Below are 22,837 nucleotides of genomic sequence, written 5' to 3' on the forward strand. Positions count from 1 at the left end.
CCGGAAGCTGACTACGGTGCGTGTGAACACGAATCTGTCCGCGAGATGTCTGCTGCTCTGTGGATCTGTTCTTCAGCCAAAACACACTCTTATTTTATTTTTTGCTCTTCCCGGTTCCTAAATTTACTGCCATGACTTTACAGGATGTCTTGCATTTGGTAAGAGCCTAGCAGCGGCGGCTTGTCTATCTCGAGGCCGAGCGTTTGGTGCTTACGTATTTATGACGGGTACAGCTCGTGTGCCCCCTCCCTTTACTGGTACCCACATCCGGTTTTGCCCATTAGAACAGTTTTTGCGTCTCGGACTCCATTTTGCCAGCTAACCACGCTGCTGACACAGCTCTCTGGTTCCTCTGCGCTCAGGACGTCTTGCTCGGTTCCGTGCCTCCCTGGCTCCTACAGGCTGACCTGGGCCGGGGAGCCGGCGACTCGTGCAGGCGGGCGCCTAGCGCATCCGGTCTTTCTGCACCTCACCTCCACGCTTGCAGCCCGGCCGTCCTGGGGTTACAGCTCCAGGCGGACGGTCACTGAGCCTTGTCCTCTGCCGCTGCCCCAGGCACCGCCGTCGGCCCCAGGGACTCTGCACCCGCGGGCAAGATCGCTTTCTTTAGTGTTCTGTGCGGTCTGTGTCCTGGGGTATCTCACTGCGCTTAGTAGGTGCTGCGCTTCCTACCACGGTGGACACAGGTCTCCCCTCAAATCTGGGGAATCGTTTTCCTGGGGAATCTGGGAATTCGTTTTCCGTGCAGCCTCCAGTCATTAATTCACAGGGAGAACCTCTGGCCCCTGAGACTCTAATTCAGGGACTGCATTTTCCCTACCTCAGTTCTGATTCTTTTCCAAATCTGCTTGGCTATTTTTGATAGCATCTCTCTCTTTGGTCATCGTATGGTTGCCTTTTGTCCCTTTAAAAATTTCCTATGTGATCATTTTGCGAACCGCATTTGTTCATCGCGGTTCCTCGTCCTGGGAACATCTGCAGTCCCCAGGGGCCTGAAACCACGGGGCTTCCTGTCCTCGCTCACGGGCTGCTTTCCTCCCGTCTGCGACCTTCTGGCCGGAGCCCGAGCGGCTCCACTCAGGCGTCTGTGCGCTGAGCCCGGGAGGTGGAGCTCCGTCCTGCCAGGCAGCTTCCTGCTCACCGCTGCTTGGAACCGGTGGGCGACGCGGCCCCCAGCTCCCCCCCCCCCGCCACCCCTAGAGCCCAAGCTGCGCGCATCGGGCCCCCGCTCCCTCCTCCCTCACTTGGGGAGCCAGGCCCTGGCCCCACCCCGGGGCCCCCAGTCCTGTCTTTCCACCCACCATTCCCGTCGTTGGCTGGCTTTCGGCTACTTCCATTTTTTTTGCTTTTTGTTTTTAAGCTTTTGGAGGTTTCCCTCACTGTTCTCGAGAGTCAGCAATCCATCCGAAAGTACATTTATTGTAATGTAGCCAAGGTCTACTTGTATTTTCGCGGGAGGCCACTTTGGAACACCTAGTCTGCATGCCGCAGGCGTCGGAAACTCCTGCTCCGGCTCGTGTCCCCACGGCCGACCCCAAAGTGCTCTGGAGCAAGACACGGATTCCGTCCGCGGTCCCCACGCCCTCTCTGGAGGCACACTCTGCTCCAGGCCCTTGCGACGCCTCGCTGCCCGTCCTCTCCCCCACCCCTCCCCCCGCCAGCTGCCGTGTATCCTAAGTACTCTTTGCCGGGACACCCTCCTCAGGGGAACCACGACAAGCGGGGCTTCTCGTTCACAGCCAGCCTGCCTCTCCTCCCCAGACCCCAGCGCCACCCCCCCCAGCTCAGACCGTCCCCCGCCCCAGGCCCTCCTCCAGGGGGCACACGCCCTGGTGCTCCCCGCCCGGCCTCCCCTCCCTGGCCACCTAGCGCCACCACCACGCGGCGCTCGGACGGCAGGAGCCGGGCCGTGCCCGGCTGCCGGGAAAGGCCGTGGGGTGCGGCCACACTTCTCTCCCACCAGACACCGCCATGGGCTCCCCGGCTCTGGCACACGCAGACCCAGACCCGAAGGCATCTGCAGCTGCCCAGCCCGCCGCCCCCTGCCCGCGGCTGGCAGAGCGCGGGCCCCTGCCTTGGCTCACACGGCACCCTCTGCGAGACGGGCTCCCGCGCGGTGCCTTCCGCCCCTGACCGCTCCCTGGTCACGTCCTCCAGGCTGGCCTCCAGCTGGCCCTCTCCACAAAGCTCCCCTCACTTCCCTGGCTGGAGGCGGAGTCTCGGGGTGGTCCCTGGGCCCCCGGACAGCTGTTGGGGTGCATCTGCACTTCCCTCTGAGGGCCAGTGGCACCCTGGGAGGACGCGAGGGCCAGGGGCACCCCGGGAGGACGCGAGCTGTGTCCCAGGCATGGTCTTAACTCGCTGGTTTGACTCACGTTTACCAGGCGATTACCACGTGCCCACACGCCATCCCCAGAACAGCCACAGTGGGCAAGGGGGCCGTCGGACACAACTGAAGGGCCCCTCGCCGCGGCCCGGAGCAGGAGGGAAGGCTTTGCCCTGCCCACTTGGGCTAGGGAGAGGGGGCGGGGCAGGCAGGGAGGCCAGCGAGACCAGGCACCAACAGGGCAGCACAGGAAGGTGGACACAGGGCCCCGAGGGTCTCGGGGCCACGCGTGGTGCAGGAGGGGAGGCTGGGGGGGCTTGGACCACGGCAGGGCAGCGGGAAGATTCTAGATGCTGGGGATCGCCGTACCTGGGGAGGGCTGGGAGAGGTGTCAAGGCTGACCCCCAGGGCTCCGGGCCGAGTACCAGCAGAGCTGCTGAGGACCCCACATCCTGAGCGTCTGCGTCTGGAGGGGAGGCCACGCAGCCCTACTGAGGGGGGCGCAAGGCAGGGAGAGCCCAGGGAGGCCAAAGGGAACTCTGTCACATTTAATAGAGAACGTCAAACACACGCCGGGAACCAGCCCGACATCGAGCCACAGTTCAGTGGGTCACGTACTGGGACAGCTCCCAGATGTCCTCCAGGAAGCTGCTGTAGAATCTGCGGCTCATGGAGTCCGGGTCCTGCTTCAGGATCTCCAAGTCTGCACAGAGACCCCCCGGGTCTGACACACGGCCCCCCCCCCCCCGGGGCAGGGGAGGGCAGGGGGCAGTCTGCTGCGGGAGCTGAAGGAGGAGGGTCCAGGGGGAGGTGCACAGCCGTCCCAGGAGCCCCGTGGGGTGTATGTGGGGAGGGGGGCACAGCCCTGTCCTGGAACCGAGTCTCAAGGAGGAGACGATGCCCTGTTCTGGGGACAGGCCGGCTAAGGGGCCTTCTGAAGAGCTGGGGAACAAAGAGGCCCCTGTGCTGGGCCAGGGCTCACGTTTCCTGAGGGTCCTCACGTCGGCCTTCCTCAGACAGATGCAGAGGTCGGGAAAGTAGTCCTGCAGCATCCCCCCTGCACCAGGGACGGAGGGCGGTGGGCCCGGGCGCCTCCCTGGCCCCTGGGGGAGGCCAGCTTGGCCCCGACAGGAGACCGGCCCACCCGACCCCCGGACACAGGAGCCCGGCCCTCCCGGGGGCAGCTCTGGGCTCTGAGTGGTGGGGGCTGGGTGGGCACGGTGGGCGGAGCACAAGACCAGGGGCCAGCACCCACCGATGAACTTCATGGCCGCCTGCTTCAGGTTCCTGTCGGGGCTGCTCAGGTACGTCAACGCCTGCATGAGAAACTGGTGGTAGTTGCCAAGGTTGCTCTCCACCTGGGGAGGGGGAAGAGACGGGCCCCCAGGCTCCCTGTAACGTCGCTCCACCCGAGGCCCCCGGCCAGCCCTGCAGTCCCAAGACCCATGACGCCCCCCATCCCACCTCACGCTGGGGCCTGTGTCAAGGCACCTGGGACCCTGCACTCTGTCACCTCTCCCCGGCACGTCCTCCGGGAGGCCTCCCCGGCCCCTCCCACCCCCCACCCTCCCCAGCTTCAGCAACAGACCCAGGGCCAAGAGGAGGCAGGGAGGTCTGCTGGGCTCTTCTGCACCAGGACTGGAGCCCAGCCTCTCTTGCCGCCCTCGCTCGCTCCCCTGGGCTTGTGCTGTGGACACGCGGGGTGTGCGGCTGCTCTAGGAGGGGACAGCGGGCTCAGGACGGGACGGCCCCTGGACCGAGGATAAGACCAATCTAAGGACGTGGGGCAGGGGACGGACGCAGCCCGGGATGCTCGTCTCCACTGCTGGCCCAAGCTGCTTTGTGGCAGCACCCTCTGGGCCTTTGCAGGATTATAAACCGGTTTATTTTACCGTCTAAGCCTGCTGGAACCGGCTTTTCTGCCACCTGCATAACAAGAACGCTGGCCCCCTCGCCTCAGCCCCCAGGCCACCCTGGTGCCCGCACTTCCCGCAGGGACCCTTGGCCACTGTGGCGCCAGGCCGTACTCCCCCGAGGGGCGCCCACTTCAGGTCACCCCTGCCCGGCCTGGCCGTCCTCTCTCTGGCTGCGCCCTGGCCGGGCTGACCCTCGGAGCTGCGTTTCCGCCCACACCAGCTTCCCTCCACAAACGTCAGACCAACACTGCAGGTGGGAGGTCCAGGTTCAGGCACCGGGCGGCCTGAGGTCCCAGCCCCTCACCCCCGCCCCCCCCCCAACCACCGTGATCGCCTGTGCCTTCTTGTCGCAAACCCACATTCTGGGGTTTTGGCCGTCAGCTCGTGACCTTAAAAAGACAACCGCCTTCCTGCTCTGTGCCCGTTCTGGGACCACCCCCCGGAGCTCCGAGCCCCCTGAGATGCACTCTGGGCTCTCACACCCTTTTCCACTCAGACACCAGGACTGCCTGGAGGAGGCTGATCCCTGGAGAGAACAGGCACTAGGAAGGGCCTGGAACATTCTAATGCTGTCAGAAACAAGGATGCCTATGGACAGAGAGTCCAGGGACAGAGCTCACAGGAAACAGGATTCAAGTTCAAGACAGGCCAGGTGTGACAGTCTGAACAATAAAAGCAATGACACCAGCAGCGGTAACGGTGCCTCCCTGGAAGGAGCGGGGTCCTTCGTGAGCTGAGGGACTGGCTGGACCGCCTCTCCCAAAAAAGATATGTTGATTCCTAATGCCCCAGACCTCAGGATGGGACAACACTCGGAGATGGGGCCTCTGGAGGCAATGCGGTGAAATGGGGTCCCCCAGTGGCCCTGACGCGTTACAGGTGGTGCCTTAGGAGGGGAGGCGCCAGCGTGCAGAGAGAGCACCTCGGGCGCAGTGACACTCGAAGCCAGGGCAGCGCCGGGCCCGGGAGAGGAGCCTGGGAGGGGCCGTGGCCTGGCCAGCACCGTGCCACAGGCCGCTGGCTTGCAGAGCCGGGAGACAGCAACGTCTGTGGTTGAGGCTCACGGAACCGTGGCACGGGGGCCTTGGGGACCCAGCAGGCCATCAACTCGCGGCACTACTCCAGAGGCAGGAGTCAGCAAAAAGAAAACAGGAAGGAGGTTTCTGTAAAAGAAAGGAAACTATAATAGATTTAACTTCGGTGTTGAAAAGCGAGGGAGCACTTAAATACCGGCGTTTTGTTTCTTTTCTCTGCGATTGCTGAAAAGAAGGCCTGGCCGTGAGCCTGGGCCCATACGGGGAATCGGGACGGAGGGAAGGCAGAGCTATGAGCACATCACATGGCCCACGTGGCCCAGGGGGCCCGGGGCTCAAGGTGACCGGTGGCCGAGGTCAGCCAGGGGGGGGGGGCAGGGCTCAATGGCACACCCCACCATGGGGCACGAAGACGTCCCCGGGGAGGGCTGGGAGCATCGGGACTGGAGAAGCCCTAATCCACACGTCTCAACTCTTAGAAAATTCCAGAAGAAGGGGCTCCTAGCAAAGCTGACGGACTGGAAGTATCGGGATGACGGGAAGGAGCGCCAGCCGTGAGCGACCTCACGTGAGGCTTCCGGGAACCAAGCTGCCACGTGGAAAGGAAACCATACGGGGCAGCGAGCGGCCCAAAGGCAGCAGGCCGGGGCAGAGGACAGTCACTGCGGGAGGAGCCCCTGCCACCAGCAAGCCCAGCCGCGCTGCCCGACTAGGGGCGTCCTGAGCCCCTGCCAGCCGAGGCGGCAACTGCTTCCTAAAACTCCAACTCCTGGAAGGTGGGAAAACGGGAAAAATGTGCAAAGCCAGGAGAGTCCACGTGAGAAGAGCGGGAGGGGGGCCCAGAACGGAAGGCGGGGAGGACGCACGTGCCCACGGTCTCCGGGCTCCCCCGGCGCCTGAGCCGTCCCCGGGACCCCTGTCACAGCAAGGCTGCTAGTGGGGGCTCAGAGCCATTTCAATGGGTCTGAAACCCACAGAAAAATAAATGTTTGAGGGAAACGTACTTAGTTAAACCTGTGAGTGTAACTCAATAAAGTTGACGGTCTCATACTCTAACAGACGGAGTGTTTAAGAAATTGGTAAAATCAGGGAAACCCGGGTGGCCCGGTCGGTTAAACGTCTGACTTCAGCTCAGGTAATGATCCCACCGTTCTTGAGTTCGAGCCCCGCGTCGGGCTCTGTGCTGACAGCCGGGAGCCTGGAGCCTGCTTCCGATTCTGTCTCCCTCTCTCTCTGCCCCTCCCCTGATCGCACTCTCTCTCTCCCAAAATTAAGTAAACGTTAAAAAAAATAAAGTGGTCAGATCGGTCAACTAGGTACTGAGACACCGGTGGCAAGCACGGACCTCTCGACGCGCTCTCCTCAGCAACCAGCTAAACACAAGTCCCCGAGGGCAAAAGCGGACAGGACAAGACCGGAACCACAAGCACGTGACAGGTGGCCCCGCTGTCCCTGCACACGGGCTGAGGTGGGCATCGAGTCCGGGCGCCCGAGATGTCTCCGTGGAAGGAAAGACCAACCTCACGCCCAGGATGCCAGAGGCAGGGGGGGACCTGACATCGCCCACGCACCTCGGGAACCAGACCGGAAGGACCCCAAGGGAAGGCACAGGGACACCAAAAGGGAGTCTCTCCCTCCCCCACCCCGGGCCTGATTTAGGAGCAAGAGAAAAGACGAGTTCCTTGAAAAGCCTCAGCCACGGCCTGGAGCCGCACGAGGCCCTGGGGCCGGACTCGGGCCGCCCGCACCCACGACACCTCAGAGACGGGATGTCACTGTAACATCCGCCCCGCGGCGCCACAAAGGTCTCTGACAGACGTACACAGAGAGAGACCCGCAACCCAAAATGACAAGAGCAGGAAGCCCAGCCCGGGCCACACACCCGAGGCGGAGGCCCTGGCGCCCACTGGAGCGTTCTCTCCCCTCCCAGCTCCAAATTCACCCCTGCTGTGCACTCTGTAAAAGCGGACCTGGGCCCCAGTGTCACCCTCGCCAGCTGGCGCGAGGGCACGGGGGCAGCGTGGGGACACAGGAGGGGCTCCCGCCCTCGATCCCACGGGCACCCCCGGGACTCCTCCCCCACCCCCCAGGCCGTTTCACAGCCGGTCTCCCGTGACCCCCTCCCCGTGTGGGACCTGTCCCGGCATCTCGGCGGGCTCGGCTCTGTGCCACACCAGCTTCTCTGCCACGCAGGGGCGTAGCCATGCCCTCGGCTCTGGGGATGGGGGTCCTCCTGGCCTGGGGCAGGGGCTCTCCTCCACTACGCTGGGACATGCGACATCACGTACTCCCGTCCACGCGCTGTCCCTGTGGTCCCGCGGCCTTCAGAGTTGGCTCCCCCGCAAACCGGCCAGCCCCCCGCAGCCCCCAGGCCTTGCAGCGGTTAACCACCCCTCACGTTAACCTCCCCCTGTTCAAATCGCTGTGACGTCTGTCTCCTGAACGCATCCTAGGGACACAGACGCTGAGCCCCGATCACAGCCACGAGGGTCAAGTGCGGCAGCCCCGCGGGCGCCCGCGGCCTGTGCCTCGGGTGACGCGTCACCGTCATCAACCACGGGGGACAGCCTAATGCCCAGAAGCGCTGCACGCAGTTTCCCGCGGGCAGGGAGCTGGGCATTGCAGCTGGTGGAAGGTCACGGCCACACCGCGCCCCTCCGGGCACCAGTGCGGCTCCAGGGCGGGGAGGGGCTTCTCCTCAGACCCGAGCACAGACCGTGGGAAAGTAACACGTCCGGCCACGAAACTTCCGCACCAGCAGAGACACAGTAAGCAAAGTGCAAGAAGTCACAGACTGGGCAACAGCAATTACGGTACAAACAACTGGCCAAGGACCCACGCCTGGAGCCTGCGGAGAATTCCTCGTTCGCACAAAAAACACCACCGGCACGCGGCGGGCGAAGCGCTCGGCACGGAGGCCCCGCCGGCTCCCCAGCAAGGTGGCGCCTACCGAAATCACTGCCCTCCGGACCCTGAGAAGCCCCGCTCCCTTTCTCCGGGCACCTTCACCCCCAGACCGTAGCCTTCCCCGCTTCTCAGGAAACGTCTGCCGTCTCCCAGCTGCGGCGGGGACCCCCAAGCCCCCGCCCACCTCGACCAGATCCAGTGTGGCCCGGGCGCCAGCCTGCCCGCCACCAGCTGGAGAAAAGCCCGGGATGGGGACCGCGGTCCCCGAGCGCTGGGGAGGGGTCCCAGCCGGGCTCTGAGGGTCTGGACTCAGAAATAAACGGACCACCAGAAATCAGAGCTGTGGTTTCTTGCTCACCCGCCCCACGCACACGCGTCTCCTCACACGAATCCTCAGCAAGGCGTGTGGGCCCAAGAACGTCCGTGGGGTCCCGGTGTGGCCACTCCCGGGTTCCCAGAGCTACGGGGCCCTCCCCATGTCTGCACTGGGACATCAGTGGGCGCTACGCTCCCCAAAGGCCCCTCCGCAGCGGCCATGGGAACTGCCTCCAGGTAGGGCTTCCCCGTCCAGGTGGGGTGGTCCCCACGTGGCCCTGGAGGCCCCCAGCTCGGTTACTGACAGAGGGGGCCCACTGAGGGAGGCTGAAGGGGCCAGCCCAGCACGGAGCGGGCCTCTAACCAACACCCGCAGGACCGAGTCAGATGCCACCCAAGAGGGTTCCTATATCAAGCCCGTCCCCCTCTGGGTGCTGGGGGTGAGGACCCTCACTGCGCACGGCCCCCGTCCACCTCCCCGGCCTCCCTGCCCCTCATCCGGGAGGGTGCTGACACCTTACCGTGTAGATGAAAACGTCGTTCTCGGCGCTAAGGCCACGACCCCATGCCAGCTTCCCAAACAGCTCCTTCCGGAACTCCCATTTCAGCAGGATGGCACACCGCAGGAAGGTCAGCTTTGTTTTCTGTGGGCGCCACGCAAAGACAGACGGGTCACCTCCCTCCGCGTCCACACCCTCCCGGGCAGAGACCGCAGGACAAGTGGCCCGGAGGCACCGAGGGCCCCGGCCCGGCAAGGACGCCGCTCACAGCCGCGCCCGGGCCGTGTTGCCTGCTCACACCCCGGAGGGGGCACAGGGTGCCCCGCCATACTGTCTTCACCCCCCAAGCCCCGTGGGTGCCGTGCTCTAATTCACACGAAAACTCGAGAGGCCAGTGGTCACCCTGGCCACCCAGGCTTCCTTCCTGATGAGGGAGTCTCTCAAGGGCCGGGGGACAGGCACCCAGGGGAGGAAGGCCGGTCCCTCACTCACCAGTACCCAACAGCCCGGCCTCTAGTCTCAGAACTCCTTTAAAGGGTCCCTGTACCACCCACAATGAGCGGAAATCACTCCCAGGACCTCAGGCTGTGACTGTCCAGAGACACGGTCTCAACAGAGGTGAGGTAATCAGGTCCCTGGGTGGCCCTAGGGCAAGCTGTCTGGTGTCCTTACCAGGAGGGGAATCTGGACACGCAGACAGGGGGACGACCACGTGAGGACACGGGGAGAAGACGCCGTCCATGTGTCCAGGAGAAAGGCCGGAGGGGACCAGCCTGCCACACCCTCGACCCAGCCGCCCTGTCCGCGGCACTTGGTGGCGGTGACCTGAGCCGAGACGGGCCGGTCCCCGAGCTGACCTCTCCCTCCCTTGCCGAGTTGAGGGGGGATCGGCCCACCTGGTTTTCACTCCAAAGCCCTCAACCTCCTCCTGAGTCGACCACGCCTCTGTCCCCAGGAGACTGTGCTCCGGAGGGGGGGAGCACCTGTTTTTCAGCATCTAGGACGAGACCCTGATCACAGGAGGACCCTCCGACCCAACCCCAGGCCCAGGCCTGCCCTCAACTTCCTGTGTGCCCATTAGCTCACAGAATGCACCGCCCCCCTCACTCAGAGGCCCCCGGCCTCTGGGCCACTTATCCTAAGACTACAGCTTGTGAGACTGAGTAGGCCGGCCTCCCCCAGGCAGCCTCTCCTGGTTTCTTTGACACTCTCCTCTGAACTTCCAGCTGCACCCCTCTAGCCCCCCCCCACCTGGCGACACCCCTGCCTTCTACTGGCCTCCCATCCACCCTTCCGTTCACCCCTTCATTTAGCTGCACATTCACTCAGCAGCTGCCCTGTGCCAGGCTCCGGGCTGCTGGCTGGCTGTGCAGACCCAGACCTGATGCGGACCCTCTCCCAGGCTTGAGGGGTTCCCAGCCCATCACACCACCAGTGATGGGTCCGGAGGGCTCCTGGGTCTGGTGGGTCTGGGGCAGGGGCAGAGAGAAGCCCTGGGACTGAAGGAAGTCCCTTTGTGAGAAGGAAGCAGGAATTCAGGCAGTTTCCCAAGGGCCCCAGGAGGGGCTGGAGAGAAGGAGGTGGCCACGATCAAGAGGGCAGCAGGCAGGGCCTACTTGGCAGGGCCGAGCTGTTAGGTGACCACAGTGAGAGCTGAGACCCAGGGATGGGGACCCAGGGCCAGCAGAACGCTGCTGAGGGGTGGAGGCCAGGAAAGCTTCCCTGAGTGGGGGAGGGGGGCACTTGGATGGGGTCTCAGGCGAGAAGCAGGCGTTCCCAGTGTAGAGGGCGGAAGGGGCATTCCCCGAGACCAGAGGGGCCGCTCAAACGGATGATCTGGGAAACCTGGGGCCTTGAAATGGCTGGGAGCTCCAGGGCCGCCCTATGGGTCCTCTGTGGGAGTCAGACAGGTGCCTCCCTGGGGGCAGTGCCCTTGAGGGGGGCACGGTCTGCACTAGGCCCTGGGGAGAGCGGGGAGCGAGAAGGGCCCCAAACTCCAGGCTCCTGAGGCTGACTGCGTGTGTGTGTGTGTGTGTGTGTGTGTGTGTGTGTGTGTGTCGGGTGGGGGGTGCTTCGCGGGCTCCTAGACTGGGGGGAGAACCTAGAGGTGAGGGCCGCGCCACCTCGGACGGGCCCTCTCCTTCCCTGTGCCTGTCGCCTGCAAGGCGGGGGGGCCACTCACCATGACCACGTTGGGGCAGGAGTCGGCCAGGTGGAAAAGCAGTGGCACCAGGGCCTGGAAAGCGTGATTCTTGAGTGCCTGCTGGTACTTCTTGCCGCCGCTGTAGAGCACGTCTCCGTACAAGAGGATGGCCCCTCCGCGCACATCGGCCTGTTCCTGCCGGCAGGTAGAGCCCTCAGCCGCAGGGCGGCCCCCCCGCCGCCCCCCAATCTGCCAGCCACCGCCCATCTCTCACCCTTCTTCCGGCCCAGGGACCTGCGGTGGCCAATGCGCCCTGACGCCGACGCCCGCCCTCTCCAGCTCTGGGACCGTCCGCTGCGCCCCTCCACCGCACCCACCTTGCTGCCCGGGCCGCCCACTGGCACGCACAACCCAGCCTTCTGGGCAGCTGGGGCGCCTTCTCCTCCTGCCACCCCCTCCGGTGGCTGCGGCCAACCCCTTTCTCGGCCACAGCAACCTCACCCCCTCTCCCGGGCGGACCAGGTGCACCCTGCGGCCAGACCGGTCACTTTGAGCTCTGAGACCCAGCAAGAGGCCTCGGGCTTTGTTCCGGGGGGGGGGGGGGCGGGGGGCGATGAGGACGCCTCGAGGCTGCGAACCAGCCCCTGCACCAGCACCACGGGCCTGCGCCGCCTTGCCGCCCCCCGCCCATCCTTGCTCTCCTGGCCGCGGCCCGCGCCCTCTGCGTGGGGGAGCACGAGGCTTGGGCAAGGTCATTTCTGAGGCGGCCCAGGGGTCTCCCAGAACCTACCTTCCTTGGGGCCAGGCTCCCGCCCAGGTCCACAGGACTTTACCCACAAGCCCCGGGGGTGGGAAGGGGGGGGGGAGGAAGCGGCCTCGGCTGCTCGGATTGGCTGGGGTGGCAGCCGCGGCTGCTCGGATTGGCTGGGGTGGCAGCCGGAGGCTGCTGGGATTGGCTGGGGTGGCAGCCACGGCTGCAGGGATTGGCAGGCTCAGGCGAGGAGCACTCCTCACATTGTCGAACAGCTGCAGCAGGTGCTGGGCTATCCTGAGGCTGGTGGCGCCGACGCCCTGGGTCCCCAGGCAGTGCAGGATGTCGCCCAGGATTTCCATCAGGCCCATGACGTCCTTGGGCTCGGGCCCCACGAAGCCGTCCAGCAGCCCGGCCAGCCGGTTCCGGAGCAGCATCACCTGCGGGCGGACGCAGCCACTCCCGGGCCTGCCCCGCTCCCTGGAAAGTGCCCTTCCCGACTTCACCACCGTTTCTATTCTACGGGTGTCGGCAACTCGGCGGGGCCGTGGCTGCCGCTCCCTGCCCGCACTGCCTCCTTTAACAATCCGCAGGGGCCTCAGCCCCAGCCCCCCCGGCCTGCACCGTGGGGCATGGACTTGTTCTGGAAGGCCTAAAGGGCAGAAGGAGGACGTGCATCCACACCCAGCCAGGTGCCCGTCCTCTATGTGACGGGTGGCGCATGAACAGGACCACCTAGCAGGTGTGCTGTCGGGTAAGAGACCCCTACTAGAAAGGAGGCCAAAGTCGCAGACCTCAGAGCCCCCTCCGGCCCTGAAATTCTAGGATCCCCGCCGCATGCAACGCAGCACCGTTCCCCAAACGTTCCCCAAACGTTCCCCCCCTCTCCTGCCTTGGCCTGCCCTGCCTTCCCCACCCACCCCTTCCAATCTGACCTGCCGTGGAGGCTCTTCTCACATGCCTCCTCCTCCCTGAAGTCTTCCTGGGATAGGAGCGAGCAGCCCCTGCTCTCACCTTCTCAGGATGCCTCAGGGCACTGCTGAGGCCCTTCAGGCTCATGGCCCGCACCAGCTGGTTGGGGTTGTTCAGGCCCAGGCTCAGGAAGTTGTCCACGGTTCTCCGAGACATGTACTGGGTGAGCTCGTGGCTGTTGAGAAACTGAGTAGTGTTGGCACAGTCAGCTACCAGGGAAAATGGGCCTGTGGCGCAGCATGAGATAGTGGGTTAGACGTAAGGAAGCACTTCCAGAGAGCAAGCAGGTCTGACACGGAAGGCAGAAGTTAGGATACCTTTACGTGGGAGGGTTGGAGCGGAAGTCCAATTCTCGGAGCTTCCTAAGGGCCCCGAGGACGCTGGTGAGGGGCAGGGGCAGGGGCAGAGCGGGGCCGGGGAGGGGCTGACCTCTGCGATGATGAGGATGGCCACGATGTTGTCCCGTTCCTCAGAGCTCTTCAGGGAGATGACCGCCTGTCCCAAGACGGCCTTGACTTCACAGTCATAGTGGGCCATGGCCCTGTCAGATGAGAGAGGCAGGCACGGGGGCCCTGAGGTCTCCATCCTTGGCCCCCATAACCCCCTGCTCACTCGGGGAGGTGGCCCAGGCAACTGAGTCTGGAGCCCAGCTCCCAGTATGGGGTGTAACCTTCCCATGAGGAATGCTCTCTGGGGCCAGCACCACCCCCCCCCAGGCTGTGCGCACCTAGCCAAGAGGGTCACCCCCTCGGTGTAGGTTTCCATGTGCTCAAAGAGCTCCCAGCCTCTCAGCAGCTTGAGGTAGGCAAACACCTCCCAGTAGTTGGTGGTCCAGAAGAGACCCTTCAGGGCCTCCAGGCATGTCCTAGGGGCAGGTGGGGGTGTGCGGAGAGGTGAGTCGGGGCTCGGGGCTGGGCTCTCTGCCTGGACCGTAAGGTCATCGGCGACCTCCTCTCCCATCTGGGCCCCGGTGATCTGTCACCTTCTAAGCCTGCTCTGCCCCAGGATTCTCACTCCTGCTGGCTTTTGGTGGCTGTGCCCCCTGCTCCCTACTCGGGACTGAAAGCCTCCAGGTGGGGCCAGAGTGCATTCCTTTCCGGGTCCCTAGCACTTAGCCCAGGGCCTGGTGCCCGCCAGGGGTTCCGTGGGTATGTGGAAGGAACCCCAAAGAGGGCACGGTTGGGGTTCCCCAGGGGGCTGGGCGCCGAGGCCCATCACAAATGTCACCTGCAGGGGCTGAGGGGCTTCCCGTCTAGGACATCCTCCTGGTAGTCTGAGATGCCGTCCACCACATCCAGCTCAAACAGGTAATGGAGCTGCGTGAGAAGGCCCACGAGGACCCCTGCGAAGGCCCAGCGCACCGTGGCCTTGTACTCCTGGGTGTACAGGAGCTCATAAATGGTACCCAGGGCCTGCGGCGGGCGACAGAGCAGGACTCAGATGGGCGACTCTCCAGGGCCGGCTCCAGTGAGCAGAGGAGTGGGGAGTCACAAGCAAGGGCGCCCCCCCCACCGGGCCCAGGCCCCTGCCGCCTATGCCTGCCTCGGGCTGGGACACTCCCGGGGGCGCTGGCCCCGCTCTGCTGGCCACTCAGCAGTCAAGAGGCCTCGGCTACTCCTGCCGAGACCCTCTACCTGCCGGCTCAGCCAGGCATCCCGCAGGGCCCCTGGATGACAGCGCGGTTGTGGGGGCGGGGGGCCCGGGTGGGCATGCGGGGGGGTCCTGCTCACCAGCAGGGAGATGAGCTCCGCCTGCTGGGTGAACCTGACGAGCTCTTTGGGGGGTCGCAGCCTCAGCTTCATGTAGAGCAGGGTGAGGACCTTGCGGGCCAGCTGGGTGTTGCTGGCTAGGGCCTTCCACAGGGGTATGACCTGTCTGGGGAGGCAGGGGGCCCAGTGCCTCCAGGTGGCTGGCCATGCAGGGTGGAGGGGCGGGCGGGACGTGACCCTCGGGACAGCAGGATGGCCTGAGATGGCCCGGCCCCCCAGGGACGGTGAGCCCTTCCATCCGCGGGGTCCAGGAGGCTGTATGCGGATGGGGCCCCCGCTCGAAGCCCCGAGCACAGGACAGGCTAGCTTTCCCTGATGTCGGTGCTGATTCCCGCTTTCCCGCACTCCTTTGCCACGTGACCCCAAACAGAGCCCCCGTCTTCCCCCCAGCTTGTGGGGGTGGGGGCTCACCCCTCAGGCAAAGCGGGCAAAGTGGGTCTGCACTGGGCGTGTCTCCCTGGGGCTCACAGACCTGCATCCCCCAGAGCTCTGTTCCCTGTCCAAGGTGCTGTGGGCCTGTGACAAGCCGGTGCTCCCTGAGACGCTGTGGAGACACCCTGGTGCTCCAGTGGCCCTCAGACTTCAGGGGACACACACACACACACACACACACACACACACACCATTCAGGCTGCTTAGAACATGGTCTCTACTCACAGGCCAGGCCCAGCATCACGGTGCTGGAGCTCATGACGTCCACACGGTGCAGCCTGGAAACCCAATATTGGCCCCGGAAGGGCAGGGGGCCCGTGTGTGTGCTGGGGCCCTGGGCAGCTGGAGGGGGCTGTTTGGGGGCCAGCTGACCTCTGGCCCCTCTGCCAGCTGGTCTCTCGGGGTTCTCCCGGTCTGAGGGACGCTCCCATGCCGAAAGCCCCCTCCGGGGACTGATGGAGCCTCCACCTTAACCCCTCAGCCTAGAACACCTCCGGGGACCCCCCTGGCCGTGGTTCGGGAGTCTGGGAAGGAGAGTGGAGTCTCTCTCACTGGAAGGGCCAGTGTCGTGCATGCCGCTGCCTGCCCAGGGATTCTGTGGCCTGGGAGGGGAGACCACGGAGGAAGGATGGGTGTTCACCTCTGGGTCGTGGGTGCCGGTGCCATACCTCTCAGAGGGGTGACACAGGGACAGTATCACCTCGACTGTCTCCTGGGCGTGCTGAGTCCCCAACACTGACACGGCCTGCATCACGGTCTGCAGGGTGTTCTTGAAGATGATAGAGGGCAGCTCCTGGAACAAGCCCTGCAGGATCTCAGCCACCTGAGCAGGGAGGGGCAGACCGGGAGGGGGCGTCAGAGCCACCCCCAGCTCCCGCCTCCGTCCCCTGCTGGGGCCGGGGTCTGCCTCCCCCGTGAGGCATCCTGATGGCCTCGCCAGCCTTCAGCCGGTAGCCTGACCGCTACGTGATCCCTGCCCCACGATGAGGCATCTGGACACGTGCAGGACCCGGTGGGGTCGGCGGTGGAAGCGGCACCGTGGCTCACAGCTGGTGTGGCCCCGCCGTCCCCGCGGCCTCACCCCATCTCCCTGTGTGCCTGTGAAAAAGTGAGGATCAACCCCGAGCAGCCAGGAGGGTTGATGGGCCTGGCAGCCCCTGAGAGACGGTCCTGTCTGTGTGGGCTGTGAACTAGGTTGGCCACGCCCCCTTGCCCCAGAAAGGCAGTTAAATCCCCAGGGAGGTGGGGGAGGGGGTGGGGGCAGGGAATTTTTCTCTCCTGACTAAGGTTGAATGAACAAGGCAGGGTGTTGCTATCAGGGCCCTGGGACCTTGAGGGTCCCGACCGGCCGGGAGGGGTGAACCAGGGGCCCTGGGGCATCGCTGGGTCTCAGCCCTGCTAACAGGGCTGTGCTATTTCAGGGAGCGGGAGGCGGGCCGTGGACTGCGGATGGCTAGGACTGAGCTCGGGACCCACGGCCTCCAGGCCCGGGCGCTCTCTGTGAAGACGTGTGTGCACAGACACGGGTGTGTCCACGTGCACGCGGGGCCAGCCGGCCTCCCCCACCCCAATCCTTCCTTAGCGGGTCCCCTGACTCCCGTGGGGAGGTCCGCAGAAGGTGACCCGCAGCCGGGGCTCAGCGCCCACCTGCTCTGCCTTGATGCTGTGGTCCTCGACGATCATCAGGAGCAACTGTGAGGCCAGGTCACAGCGCAGGTGGTTGTGGCTGCAGAGCCCTCGCAGGAGAGTGAGGACGAGCTGCGTGTGCTGGGCCATGGTCAGGTTCCCATCCAGCACCTGGGCCGGGGGCGCTGCGGTGAGAGGCCGAGGCGGCACCCTCCCTGGTGGTCCTCAGCCCTCCAGCCCCTCCTGCGTCGGGGTTGGAGACAGGGCCGGGGTGGGGGCGCTCCTCGTACTCAGAGGTGGAAAAAATGACAGGCAAGCAGACTTGTCCCCTCCCCCGCACCAGGCTGCTGGGGCCCCGCCCCTCCTGCCTCAGTGGTGGGAGGTGTGGCCGCCGAGGGCTGAAGGATCACTCTGGGGATGATGGGAGCAAGCAGTCGTGCCCAGGCAGTCAGGTGCCCCTCCACCCTGCAGCCCACAGCCAGTCACTGACTCGGGGTACAGGGTCCAGCCCCTGCCTCGAGGTGGGGGACACTTTAAGCTGCCACACTCCCCTGGGTCAGACAGACCACCCCCCTCTTGGCTCCTCCCATCCCCAGCTTGCTTCCCTTACTCCTTCCTCCTGAGCGTGAGTCTCTGTCCCCTAAACTGCACTGAAATTCCTGTCCCAGGCTCTGTTTCTAGGGAACCCACCAGGACCACAGGCTTCTAGGCGGCCGGCTCCCTAGGAGGGGTTCCCAGGGGACGACCCTCTGCTCGGAGGCGTTGAGGCCTTGCTGCTCCTGTCCCAGCCTGTCCTGAGAGCAGGCAGGGGGTCAGGCTCAGGGACTCTCACTTGGAAGGTGGGGAAACTGAGGCACGGAAGGGTTGAATGACCGCCCCGCAGTTTGAGGCAGAGCTTGGACTCAAACCCAAAGCTTTGATGCCCCGTCCGTCTTGAGGGGAGGGCCGGCCCGGGAAGGACGCACACAGGGAGGGAGGGCAGAGGCGATGGACGAGGGAGACAGACAGCATGCTGCTTGCCCGGGACTGTGCATGAGTAGTGAGCGCGGGACGGCCTCAGGCAAACCCAGCTGTCGCCCTGGTGAGGGGCCCCAGGGGTGAGGCCGCAAGAGGAGTGGGGGCCGAGAAGGGAGAGGTCAGCAAGAGCCTCAGGACCGGGCTCCAGAGGGGCCCTGCCGCACCTCCAAGTCACGGGCGGGAGGGTGCAGGCCGAGATTTCAAGGGGCAGAGTGATGGGGTGCTTTCCCTGCAAGAGAGCGTCCACGTCCCGGCTACGCCTGACCCGCCCCCCAGCTCCCCTGCGCAGGTTGCAGAGTGGGCAGGGAGGTGGAGGCCGGAGAGGCGCCCACTCCCGGACAGCCTGGGGCTGCGCGCGGCTCGGGCCCCACCTTCACCAGGTCGTAGAACTTCATTTCTGTTTCCCTCCTGGCATTTGCTTCAAAGTTCTTCATTTTATTCAAATACACGAACTTCGACGTGCTGCCTGGCGAGGGGCACCGAGTCAGGGGGCTGGGGCGGCCAAGCGGCCAGCGCCCCTGAGGTGGGGGGCTCCCAGCTCACCCTTCTGCTGGGTCAGAAGCTGCAGGAGGAAGTAGACGCACTGGTGGGCGTGGCTCTGGGTGACGGGCTCCTTGTCCCTCCACAGCAGCATGAGCAGGCCTATCTGGTGGCCCAGCATGGAGGGGGTGGCCTCCTCCTGGGAGGGGCGGGCAGTGAGCGAGGCCAGGCCCGGCCGCCAGGTGTCTCGTGGGCAGGGCGCCCCCAGGCCCTCGTCCCACGGCGGGACCGCCTCCCCCGCCACCCGGTCTCCCTTCCCCGCTTCCTTCAAGTCTTTGCTCTGAGGCGGCCTGGCCATCGAGCTCCCCCCGCCGCCCTCTTTGAACTGTGACCCCTGCCCCGGGACTGGGGGCACCCCGGGGCCTGCGTCTTGCCCCCCAGCCCCGTGCCTAGCAGCCGAGACGCTCCGTGAATGCGGCCGCGAGAATCAGGAACGAGGGCCGGGGTGCCCAGCACGGAGGCAGCCGCGCCATGGGGGCTCCCGGCCCCTCTCTGGGCTCAGGCCCACCTTCCTGGCTGCCCACCCGAGGGTGCCGCGCGAGGCGACTCACAGTGAGCCCCACGTAGTCCACCACGTACTTGAGGAACAGGAAGATGGTCTGCACCGCCCGCTGGCGCTCGTGGCTGCTGTCTGACTTCAGCCACGGCTCCATGTGCTGCGATGGGAGAGGAGAGCCCGAGGCCGGCTCAGCGCACGGACCCACCCTCCCCTCCCGGACGTGGCCGCTGGGACGCGGAGCGATGGCGGGCCGGCCGCAGCCAGGCGTGCCCACCAGATGGCTCGCCCGTCCGTGCCCGGCCACCGGCTCAGCTCCCCGGGGCGAGGCCGGGTCTGCGCCCAGAGGGAAGCCAGGGTGTTTGAGGGCATACGTCTGCACGGCTGTGCGGGAGCCCGCGGACCATCCCCGGGACTTCCTCCCTGCCCACGGCGGTGCCCGGAGATGAGCCAGGGTCACCTTCTCCTCGCAGGGCCCTCGGCTGTTCTGAAACGCCCACCCCTGTCTTGACGAGAGCCCCCGGGTCAGCGGCGTGGGGCACACCTGCCGACCTGGCCGCCTTTGTGTCCGAGGGACACACCCCGGGCGGGCGGAGCCCCAGTCGTGCGCCCCCCGCCAGCCCAAGCCTCACCTGCAGGATGAAGCATAGCTCGTCCACACTCTTGTTCTTGGAGATGAGGCTCTGCAACAGCAGGTCCAGTGCCTGCATCGACTTCCGGTACAGCGCCTGGCGGGGCCGGTGGCCTGGTGTCACTCCCCGGGGGGCGACCCGCCAGCACCGTGGCCCTCCCTGGCCGACACCCTCGCCCATCTCTCCCCTGGTGCCCTGGGACTCGCCCCCGTGAGGGCTCGGTCACCCTTCCCTGCGGGGCCTGCGGAAATGATTATAATGTCCACTCCAGGCCCGGTCCCCACTCGGTCCCTGGTGGGGACACACAGTGCCCTCCCAGCTGCCGGGCCTCAGGTCCTAACCGCTGAGGGTGTTGAATCTGCCCCTAATTTCCCAGAACGGGGGCAGAGTTCAGTGAGCTCCCGATGCTGCTGTGGGCACGCTGCCCAGCCCAGGGCTCCTCAGACGGCGCCCCTGGGCATATTCCCCCAGCACTGAAGCCGAAACCAGGAAGTACGTTGAACTGAGTGAAAATGAAAACAGCATATCAAAATTGATCATCTGCATAGACCCAGCAAAAGCAGTGGGCAAAATGCAACATCCGTCCTGATGAGCACTGTCCGAAAAGCAGGACTAGCAGAGAACTTTCTCCACCTAACTAAGAGCATCAGAGAACCCACAGCAAGTCACAGCAACAGCAGACTCGATGGCGAAGACGGATGCGTTCCTCATCACATCAGGAACAACGCGGTGTCTGTTCCCACCACCAGCGGGTCCTGGCAAGGGCGGTGGGGTAGGAGGGCAACAGCACAGCATCATCCCCATTGACAAGAAAGAAGGAGACTGTTCACACAAGTCACGTATAAAACCCTGTGGAATCTACAGAAGGCTCTGAAAAGCTAACACGCGGTGTAGCGGGGGTTCGGGCACAAAGTCAACATACGAAAAAAGTCGATTGTGTTCCTATAAACCAGCAACGAGCAACTGAAAGCTAAAAATTTAAATGTCATCGGCAATATCAGAAGAAAATAGAGGAAAGGCTCTGACAAAAGAAGTCCGAGGCGAGCACACTGAAAACCGGCCAACGCTGCTGGGGGGTTTGAAGACGACCTAATTAAACGGAGAGGTGCGCCAGCGCCCAGCTCGCAACACAAACCGGTGTTAACGTGTCAGTCTTCCCCAAGTCGGTCTGTAGATTGGGTGCAACTCCAATCGAAACCCCAGGGTGCCGTTCACTCGAGGTTGAGCCACTCATTCTGCGATTCGCGCAGAGGTGCACAGAACCCGGGAGAGCAGAAAACAGCTTTGAAAAAGATGAGCCAAGTTGGGGGCCTTCACCCCTTCCTGTGGAGCTACCAGGACCAACATCACTGTGGCATCGGCAGACACGGCTCAGAACAGAATAAACAGGCCAGAAACGGAAACAGACACGCAGTCGGCTGGCTTTCGACAGAGGCGAACTTGGGACCCGGATGGGTCCTGAACAACCAAGGTGTCCGTATATGCGCAACGAGCTAAGCTTCAGGCCGTTCCTTACAGCAGATAAGAGTTGGCTCAGAACCTATCACGGACCTCAGTGTGAAACCTAAGACCGTAAAACTTCCAGAAGAAAGCAGAGAAAAATCCTTGCGGCCTTGGCTTAAGGAAAGAATTCCTGGATACAACAGCAAAATCACAACCCACGAAGGAAAGAACAGATACATTGAACAACCTCAAAATCGAGAGCTTCTGCTCTTCGGAAAAGACCATTAAGACAAAAAGAAAGCCTGGGGACCGGGAGAAAATACGTTCAGACCACCTGTGTGATAAAGGACCCCCATAGCAACTCTAAAAGGGACTCTAGAAACTAATAAATAATGCAACTTAAAAATTGGACACGGGAGGGGCACGTGGGTGGCTCAGTCGGTTAAGCGTCCGACTTCGGCTCAGGTCACGATCCTGCGTCCGTGGGTTTGAGCCCCGCGTCGGGCTCTGTGCTGACAGCTCGGAGCCTGCTTGGGATTCTGTGTCTCCCTCTCTCTCTGCCCCTCCCCCACTCGTGCTCTGTCTCTCTCTCAAAAATAAACATTAAAAAAAATTTTTTTAAAGAGGCATAAGATTTGAACAGACAGCTCAACAAAAAAAGATACAAAGATGGTCAAAAGCACACGAGGGGATGCTCCTCTCAGTAGAGACACGAACACTGAAACCACCACTCACCAGTGCACACCCAGGAGAATGGCCAGCGCTTACGGCCGACTACACCGTGTGTTGACAAGGATGTGGGAGGAGCAGGGCTCTCGTCCGTGCTGGTGGCAGTCAAATCGGCACAGCCGGTTAGAAGGCAGTTTGGCAAGTTAAACGCACACCTGCCTTATGGCCCAGACGTCCGGTCCTGGGTGTTTACCCAAAAAACAGAATCCAGGCCTGTAGAGAGACCCGCACACAAGTGTGCACAGCAGCCTGACTAGCAGTGCCCCTCGTGCAGCAAGCACATCGACACCCGGTGGGCATCCGAAAAGTCAGATACCGTGCCACAGGAACCAGGAATGAGCCGTCTGTACAGGCTGCAGTGTAGACGAATCTCCAGGTCGTCCGATTGGGAAGCATCCAGGCAAAGCTAAGCAGAACCCCCTTAATCCCACTTGAGTGAAATTCTACGAGATACCAACTATGATGACAATAGCAAGGAGGAGTCCCGTGGTGGCACAGAGAGGCTTTGGGGGTGATAAATGTGTTCATCTTGGCTTTGAGGATAGTTTCACAAATCCAGGTCAAAACGTGTAGAACCACTCACTTGGAAAAGTGCCATGTTTTGCGTGGCAGTGACACTTCGGTTGTTAAATCTGTCACCCAGACCCAGCTCCCACCCGTGTCATGTGTCATGACCCGTGGCCTCCCCTCTGGTGCCCTGGCCCCTCCTTCCTGGGACAGGGCTCCAATTAGATGTTAGAGTCGGGGGCCAGGCACCCACTCCCGGCTGCTGGACGCTCAGGACTTGACCTCCAAGCTCACGCTCCCTCGAAGCGGGCTGTCCACGGGCCAGCGATGGGCCGGCCGATGTCACGATTGAGCTCCCTCGGTACCAGAGCTTCCCAGGGGATCGGCTGAGCCCTCCCTGAGCCGCACCAGAGTATGCTTCTCCTGTGACCCCACCCCACCCTCTCAGCTCCCCACCGGGCCTCTCCTGAGAGTGTACCCCCAACTCTGGGCCCACGGTCTGCTCCCTGGGAGCCCAGCCTGGCCACAGCTCAGGTCCCTGCCGTGGCTCGTCTCCACGCCGGCCTGCTGTTTCTTGCTGACGGGGGACTCCCAAGAGCTTGGCCGGTGGCATGTGGGTGCATGTGTGTGTCCCCGGCCACCGGGGGGTTCCAGGTAGGGAGCAGGGTCTTGGGAGACCCCACGCTGGGCCTGCCAGTGGTGGGGATCCGAGCTGCTCTGTCTGCCCCACCCGAGGAAGAAACGCTAGCCCTGTTCGAGCAGCAGAAGCTGCTGAATAGGCA

At 63.9% G+C, this 22,837-nt stretch overlaps 1 protein-coding gene across 12 annotated transcripts in view; it reads right to left on the reverse strand.

The window, feature by feature from the left end:
* Positions 1–2,859: 2,859 nt before the first annotated feature.
* LOC102954971 (maestro heat-like repeat family member 5) overlaps positions 2,860–22,837 on the reverse strand; it is a 31,080-nt gene continuing 11,102 nt past the window's right edge. For 6 of the 12 annotated variants that reach the window (XM_042973329.1, XM_042973328.1, XM_042973321.1 and 3 more), the window contains 18 exons: positions 19,377–19,472; positions 18,800–18,904; positions 18,252–18,387; positions 18,080–18,174; positions 16,713–16,862; positions 15,734–15,888; positions 14,595–14,739; positions 14,092–14,276; positions 13,592–13,729; positions 13,294–13,405; positions 12,907–13,050; positions 12,156–12,332; positions 11,181–11,336; positions 9,671–9,682; positions 9,020–9,142; positions 3,582–3,684; positions 3,309–3,383; positions 2,860–3,029 (listed from right to left, as the gene is read on the reverse strand). In XM_042973329.1, the coding sequence (XP_042829263.1) occupies positions 2,929–3,029; positions 3,309–3,383; positions 3,582–3,684; positions 9,020–9,142; positions 9,671–9,682; positions 11,181–11,336; positions 12,156–12,332; positions 12,907–13,050; positions 13,294–13,405; positions 13,592–13,729; positions 14,092–14,276; positions 14,595–14,739; positions 15,734–15,888; positions 16,713–16,862; positions 18,080–18,174; positions 18,252–18,387; positions 18,800–18,904; positions 19,377–19,472 (2,208 nt within the window). In that variant the 3' untranslated portion in view covers positions 2,860–2,928. Of the gene's footprint in view, positions 3,030–3,308; positions 3,384–3,581; positions 3,685–9,019; positions 9,143–9,670; positions 9,683–9,894; positions 9,996–11,180; positions 11,337–12,155; positions 12,333–12,906; positions 13,051–13,293; positions 13,406–13,591; positions 13,730–14,091; positions 14,277–14,594; positions 14,740–15,733; positions 15,889–16,712; positions 16,863–18,079; positions 18,175–18,251; positions 18,388–18,799; positions 18,905–19,376; positions 19,473–22,837 lie in introns of those variants that run through there. The other 6 variants (XM_042973326.1, XM_042973327.1, XM_042973324.1 and 3 more) reach the window with 6 other exon arrangements.

Source organism: Panthera tigris, chromosome F2 (assembly GCF_018350195.1).
Source record: "Panthera tigris isolate Pti1 chromosome F2, P.tigris_Pti1_mat1.1, whole genome shotgun sequence".
Lineage (NCBI taxonomy): Eukaryota > Metazoa > Chordata > Mammalia > Carnivora > Felidae > Panthera > Panthera tigris.